This window comes from Ixodes scapularis, unplaced genomic scaffold, assembly GCF_016920785.2.
Source record: "Ixodes scapularis isolate PalLabHiFi unplaced genomic scaffold, ASM1692078v2 ptg001986l_1___fragment_2___debris__unscaffolded, whole genome shotgun sequence".
In the NCBI taxonomy this organism is placed as follows: Eukaryota; Metazoa; Arthropoda; class Arachnida; order Ixodida; family Ixodidae; genus Ixodes; species Ixodes scapularis.
In genome coordinates this window covers 55,714-63,600 of record NW_024610224.1, presented here as the reverse complement: position 1 = coordinate 63,600, position 7,887 = coordinate 55,714, and the positions used below count along the sequence as shown (strand labels likewise).

Genomic DNA, 7,887 nt, shown 5'->3' with positions numbered 1-7,887 from the left:
GCAACGACATGACCACGAAGGCCTTTGTCAGCCATGGCAGCCTGTGGATGCAGTTTACTGCAACTTTGTCGCAACTGCGGTGAACACAGTTAATGCAAGTGTCTCAATCATGTTACGTTTGAGCATCCCCAAAGTGTTTCGGTTGCTCACATCAGAATAGTACCTTGAGCTTGACCAGATTTTTATGTGACATCTGTGCAGTGCCTTCAAGTCATTAAATACAGTTCAAAATTAACTTCCATGTTCTCAATGTTGACTGTTGGGCGAGTTCGGGATGAATCTTCAAGAACATGGTAGCGCCCAAAGCGCCACTCGACCAATACCGTACGCCAAAGCTGCTCTCAGGAATTGTATTTCTTTCCGCCAAACCATTCGCAGCCAAGCTGACACAACTATCACCGTGACTTTAACCGTTTTTTCAACAACTATCACGTCTGGCCTACGTAGGCCAGACGGGAAGATGTATTAACAATAAATTACGGGAGCACAACTAGAAAGTGAGTTGCTATTGGGATGGCCATCTGTCGATGCATTGTTGTGATTGTGAATGTAAACCTGTGATTAAAAAAGGTATGATCATCAGCACACATAAAGATAAAATCGTAAGAGAGATTATAGAGGCGAATTAAATCAAAAGTCACGGCGACAGTTGTGTCAGCAGGGCTTCAATTATTTTGGCGGAAAAAAAAAACACAGTTCCTGCGAGCAGGTTCGGCTTACGGCATTGGTTGAGTGGCGCTTTGGCGCAGAGCTTATATAGATGTTGATCTCTGAAAATTCAGCAGTTGAAGTTTGCGCACTGCATTTTCTGTTCCTTCCTCTTGTCCTTGTCAAAAAGCACTACCATGTTCTCGAAGTTCCATATTCCCCCAGGATTGAGTTTTGGTGTAATGCAACAAATAAGAATGTAATGCCTTCTAAATTGTTATGAGGTTTGAAAGTGCCTGGTTAGTCTTACAATGTATATATTGCATATTAGTGGAGAATTTCTACCTACCGTAGTATCCCAAGTGATAACCCTCCCTAAGGTAAGCTGCGAACATGTTAAGAGAAAATAAGGAATGAGCTAACGGTTAGCGTGTAAAGGTTAGTTCATCTTCAGCGGGGTAGCTGTTAAGTCCAGATATTGCGGTAGTTTTTTATAAACAATATTCCATACTATTTCCTCTCCACGAAAACATGAGTGCAGGAGGAGCATGCTATGTGTTCGACATACTCTCTTTGAGAAGCTACAGCATCATAAATTACATGGCCATGACCCTTACTATACCTATTAAGTTTTTGGCAGATGGTGTCATAGATGCTGTGTAGGGACTGGACCAAACTGTGATCAGCCTTGTGTTGTGTGGCACTGCTCTCCCTGTATACACAGGGGCAGGAGTGCAGCCGCATTGCTCAAGGCTGGTGGGTGGTTGATCAAATCGGTATATGCTTGCCACCTCACTCTCAGCTTTTAGTGTAGCACCACACACATTTTGGGGCAGTGCCGCACACTGTTCATATATTGTCATATATTTTTCACAAAACCGGTGGCAGCAGCACCAGCTCCAGTGGTGCAGAACGTGTGCCAGACACGTGCCGCCTTGGATGGAGCAGCTGGTGCCGTGGGACCTCCGTCCGCTGAGGCAGCTGCCAAAGCACCCGCTGAGGCGGATCAATATCACCTCCTAAACTTTATAGAAGAAGGTGATATGGTAAGTTGATTCGGTAATTGTTGGCTTCATAGGAGATACCTTTGGATAGAAAGCTTTTCTATGCTTGCAGGATGTCTTCATTATGAAAAGACCTTGACAATTTGTCATTGACCATGTAGATCTTGATAAATGTTGCTCAAATGAGATTTCTTTCAGCCTTATCATCATAAATCATTGTTTTTTGGTGTTGCATCACTTCACCAGCAGTGGTGCTTATAATGTCCTGAAAAACGTATCTAAGGCGACATATGTTTGTAAAAGATTTAGACTTGCATCTCTAACATACTGAGTGCATAAGGCAGAAAGACTTAGAGCATCACATTCCTTAATAATTACCTTTAGTCCATACAATAAACCCTTTTCAGAAGTATGTGCGTGTGTAAGGCCGCCATTTCTTAAAGGGCAACTCCTTTCAATTCCGAAGATTTCGGGATAATGAGGGATTTCGAATTAAAAAGCCCTAGTAAAAGACACTACGTCGTTAGCTTCGCAAAAAATGAAATATATAATTTTAAATCTAATTTTAAACACGAGCGGAAATCGAAACCGAAACTTTGGCCCCGTCCGGCAACATTGGCCTCGGGCCGCCAAGTCCATGGCCATCACGTGGTACGAGATGTCACGTGATCCTCGGCCCAACGACGGGCGGGATGGGGGCGGGCGTGCGGCAGGCGCGAGTGTCGTCTGCACCGCACTCTTCGCCACGTTTTGGTGTCTACGGCATTCGACGACGTCTGCACAACTGCGGCATAAGTTTGCGACTCTGCACACGTTGTGTCTATAGTGTGGACGAAACTCCGAGAGGAAATAATCACAAATGGTGAGATGACGACGGTGGTTGTGACGTGGAAGACCGCGGTAACGGCGGGACCACAGCGGGTGGTTGGTCTGCTCCCAAGAAGCGCGCTGCGCAGGCGCGTACGCCAATCACGTGGACACCGCTGAACACCGAGAGGCAACGTTGCTGACGTCATGCACTACGCTCGATCGGAGAAGTAAAAACAAGCAAAAAGGGGCCATGATGATGACGTTCAGCTCAATGTTGGCTCCGCTCATGCCGTAGCCTTGACTGCGCTGTTGGTTGCGCCTGAATTCGCCCGCTCGAGTCAGCCTATTTTGGCAACTTGGCGGGTTGCGAAGTTTGCCGGACCGTTTAAGAAACATTTAGAAAGAACTGCGTCATAATATTTGACGTGTGGTTTTCCTAAGCGATACTGAAGAGGACTGCATTGTTTTTTCAAAACCAAAATGAAGCGGAGTTGCCCTTTAAACGCGGATCCTGAGTAAGCATTGGAAACAAGCGCCGCGTCAGTGATTGACGTGGATAGGAAGTGAGTGCACCGTCAGCGTTCCACTTGAACTTCGATCCAATCACAGCTGTCGTCTCCAAGAAATTGCGACCGCCAATGTTGTTTGATTAGGTTTTGAAAAGGGTCTATTTTTTCTACGTCCACCAGGTACATGTGAATGAAACTCCAGCAATCTTGGAGCATAAAGTAGCTCTTTTTTTTTAAAGCGGTAGTTTTATAGTCCCAGCCACGCTTGAGGTTGCATAGCAACTGCGTGCACCGGTGAAAAAGTGGCATGTGTTGCACTGGCAACCGAAATCAGTGGGCTCGTCTTCTCATGTTCTCTATCCATCACGCCGACCGAAAAGTTCAGGGGGTGGGGACGGGAGGGGGATCATGAAACACCATCTAAGAAGCTGGGCTTGGAGGCAAAGTGGGCTGGAAAGGGAAGAGTGAAATCACAAAGCATGCAGTCAGCCAGTGAGCGTGCTGTTGGGTTTTTCTGAGCTGGCCAAATAATCTTGCCAGCAGCCGACGCTACAAGAGAGCTTGCCACCCAGTGCCCCGTCTAGTTCGACAGCGGCATAATCAGGAGACAGAACAAAAGAGCTCAATAGCTCGAGCAGCGTAGTACTGTTGTATGGGCGCTTCCGAGGACGTTTGAAAATGATTGTATTAAAAAAGGGGTTAAACTAACAAAAGCTCACTCTAATCAATATGCACGAAGAAGCATTCCATGAAAAGAGGACCTCTCCGCCAAATACATCGGTTTCGCCTCCTCTTTTCATTTTTTTATAGATGCATTTCCACAATGTTGACGTCATGGTGACGAGGAAAGCCTGGGACGACAGCATCCTGAACAAGGACGTAAGGCCAAGCGTCGCTGTCAAGAACCTGGCCGTTGCTTTGTGGGGGTCTAGTGTCCTTGTGCAGAGAACTGTTACTGGGGCGGCGTCGAACGCCAATACCAACAAGGACAGCAGGCCGCCTTTGACGCCCAGGAAAGTGGCATTCCTAAGAGGCGAGTGCAAATTATATGACGTAATCATAACCTAAACAGTTATTTGAAAAATCTTCTCAGTCAAGGCATTATCATGGCAGCTAGTTGGTATTATACTGGTAGTTTACAATGTTTCGGTGGTCTTAGGATGGACCGCATAAATTTATCCTTCAGTACACTCTGACGGGATTTAGCACACAAGTATAACATGATTGTGGAAGCTTTTAGTAAAATTATGGGAAGATTAGGCAAACTCGGTAAAACTCAAAAGCTCTTTTTTTTACACTTTTTGTGCAAACACCAGATAATTTGTTTGTGCCGCTGGCCTTTATTCTGGCTATATGAAGTAAACGGTGCCTAGGACCTTTTCATTTCCTTTTTATTTCAATAATTTTCAGTTGCAATACATGCCACAGTGGCCCGGAATATTATCTGATGTCTTCGCAATAAAAAAGGCTCTGCGAAAATTTGTTCATTGGAACAACAATTCTCTTTTTTGTTTTCTTCTTTTTGACTCAAGGGTGTCTATGTGCTGATGCTTAGAAATGCTAAAGCCACTGCTTTCAGGTATACCTTTGTAATAAATAAGAGCGTGATATGCCACTTTATCTTATCCCTTTGATGTGCCCATGGAACAACGTGAACTCCCAGTAGGTATTGTGAAAAATTACAGTAGCTCTAGGTACTTGTTGTGCAGTGACAAAAAAAGCAGGGTTATAATATGGGATGTCTTAATCACTTACTCAACTGAATTCAGCATTAGCATTGTACTTATTTTTTAATAGTTTGATCTTGGCTTGCTAGAGTATTAAATAGGAGAGGGGCACTATATGTCAGGGGTCTCAAACACGCGGCCCACCTGGCGTTTGCTCGCGGCCCGCGTAGTCGGGCATAAGTAAAAAAAGAATGACACTAAGGGCATAACCAGCACATTTCACTAGGGATTTTGGTTGTGGAAAACAGTAACGTGGTGATGATATCTTTCATGAGCCCGATACTTGTCAAAAGGAGAAACCGGACGTAACAAACTAAACTTTCAAATGGCGACAATTGCTAATTGTGCCATTTTAATTCGAACAGAATTTTTTAAAAAGGGGGCGAGAGTTTTGTGGATGTTGTTTTCACTGTGTATTTGTGGGGCTCGGTGGACATTAGATAAGGGGATAACCGTCACATAATGTTGGCTAATTAACCAAGATTTGTTAATCAACCTTTTTATTATTGCTTTTATAGAGCATATCACAATTGCAATTTTCAAGCACGTCATTATTGAAGGCTATTCCAAATGAAACTATTCACGAAAGTGATGTGGCAGGTGATATAAATGAACATTTGTTTAAGCCTTACGTCTACAAGCTGCGCTCCTTTAAATATTTCGTCATTGCATATTTTTCAGAATGCCTAGTGATGAAGCTGCGGGGCGAAAACCAGCATCCAGATGCCATCGGAGTGATGTCAACGACTGCGAAAATCAACCATATCCGGGGGAAAAGATAAATGACTGGCGGAAGCAAGAAAAGAGAAGGGCGAAATAGTAAATATAGATGAAACCAGCGAGGTCTTGGCGATGGTCTGCAGTGAAATACGGTGTCGAGCGTGCATTCCCCCACAGGTCCCCACACAGATTGCCCACAGAGCATGGGGTTACGAAACCCTATGGGTTACCCACACGGCTCTCACAGGACTATGATCCTACACAGCTCCTATAGGACCTCTGCAGGACCCACACAGCTCCCATAGACCCACACAGACTGTGTGGGGACCCATGGGGACCTATACACCCACACAATCTTTGTGGCAACCCACACACCCAAACAAACTGTGCGGGGACCCATAGGGACCCGAACACCCACAGAATTCCTGTGGGACCCACACGGTTTCATAACCCCATGGGTCTGCGGGTCTTTGGAGCGGGGGAAGCCCAAGATGATGAATGGGATCCAACATCTTGAGAACAGACTGTCTGGCAGACCCATAAACAAAGCAGCCATAGCCTAGTCGGGAGCGTACCAAAGAGCGATAGATCCGCAGGAGGCACAATCGATCTGAGCCCCAAGACCGGTGCGAGAGAACTTTAAGGATATTGAAAGATTTGTGAGCTCTCAATTTCAGGCTTTTTACATGAGCAATAAAATTCAGTTTACTATCAAACGTAAGACCCAAAAATTTGTGCCGAGGTTGGACACTAACATTACTATTGTAGATTGTTAGGGATGGTTCAAGGAGGATTCCACGTTTGCGGCTGAAGCAAACACATGCAGTCTTCTCAGGAGACAACTTGAACCCACTACTGTCACTCCACTTAGTAAGCTTGTTGATGCCTAGCTGAACCCTGCGTTCACAGACTGAGAGGTTACAGGAGGAAACTGAAATTTGTAAATCATCGACGTAAAGAGAGTACCGAACCGACGGAGAGATCACTGAAGCAATGGAGTTCATTTTAACTATAAACAAGGTGAGACTTAGCACTCCCCCCTGTGGCACTCCATTTTCCTGCAGAAATTCACGGGAGAGTGTTTCCCAGTGGACTCGAAAGGTGCGCCTGTCTAAACAGCTCTGAATTGCACGAAGCATGCGACCAAGTAGTCCGAGGTCAGACAGGTCCCTCAAAATGCCAGAGCGCCAAGCCGTGTCGTACACTTTCTCGAGATCGAAAAACACAGAGGCAGTGCTGCCCGTGCGCAAAGGCCTCACGCACAACAGTTTCGAGACGGACCAAGTGGTCAACTGTAGACCTTGATGAACTATAGCCGCACTGAATTTTGTCGAGTACCTTACTACGCTCCAAATAGTACATTAATCTATGATTAATCATTCGCTCCAGTGTCTGACAGAGACAGCTGGTAAGAGCAATGGTCCTATACCTGGAAACACAAGAAGCATCCTTACCAGCCTTCAAAAGTGGAAGGACATGTGCTACCTTCCCAGATGAAGGGAAATAGCCCTCCTGCCATATGCGATTATAAAGATATAAAATGACATCGAAGTGTACAAGGATGAAGATGCTGTAGCATTGAATAATGTAAACCATCTGGTCCAGGAGCTGAGGGCTTTGTGTTATGAAGAACTGCGAGAAGCTCGTGCAAGCTGAACGTAGCATTATATTCTTCCTGTTCACCTCCTGAGGTTTTCAAGGGATTGCTCTCAGCCTTCAGCTTGTGTCGAAGGAAGGTAGATGAATAATGATGTGAACTGGATATATACACAAAATGTTCCCAAAATTATCAGCTTGTTCCTCGAGTGCGTCTGGGCATGTTCCATTCCTAAAAAGCAGGGGGATTTTAAATGCATGATAGGAACCATTGATCTTGTGTATTCAATCCCAAACCCCCTTAGGTGGGGTGCTGCTATTTATAGTGGAAGCACAGCCTTGCCAACTTTCCCGTTTGGCTTCTCTTCGGACGTAACGTGCACGTGCCTTCATTTTCCGAAAGGATATGAGGTTATCTCTAGTGGGGTGTCGTCTCAGAATACCCCAAGCCCGATTTTGTTTCTTGCGTGTCTCTTCACATTCCAAATTCCACCAGGGCTTTGGCCTCCTAGGAAGAAATTGAGATGTCTGCGGGATGGACAGCTTGGCTGCTGTGATAATGCGCTCAATCAAAAGATGATCGAGTTCGTCAATTGTGAGACTTCCGAGACGAGAATATGCTAAAAGCGATGCCTGCTTGAAAAGGCTCCAATCAGCCTTGTCAAGCTTCCAACGAGGCGGGCGTGTATGAATTAAAGGAGGGGCTACGCTACAAGTTAAAAGAGTAGGAAAATTATTGCTTCCACGTGGATTGGAATCCACACTCCAGGAAAAATCTGGAAGTAAAATAGCAGAACCAATTGAAAGGTCGATGGAAGTTGATGACAGATGATGGACTAAAATAAGTTGGCTGGCCCGTATTAAAGACAGACT

At 45.3% G+C, this 7,887-nt stretch overlaps 1 protein-coding gene across 1 annotated transcript; it reads left to right on the top strand.

Moving 5' to 3' along the window:
* The first annotated feature begins 1,594 nt into the window (after positions 1-1,594).
* Positions 1,595-5,480, top strand: LOC121834637 (BEN domain-containing protein 5-like). The gene is made up of 3 exons (XM_042288351.1): positions 1,595-1,694; positions 3,782-4,004; positions 5,380-5,480. Exons 1-3 carry the CDS (start codon positions 1,692-1,694, stop codon positions 5,478-5,480), a joined length of 327 nt encoding a protein of 108 aa, XP_042144285.1. The 5' UTR covers positions 1,595-1,691.
* The last annotated feature ends 2,407 nt before the right edge of the window (positions 5,481-7,887 follow it).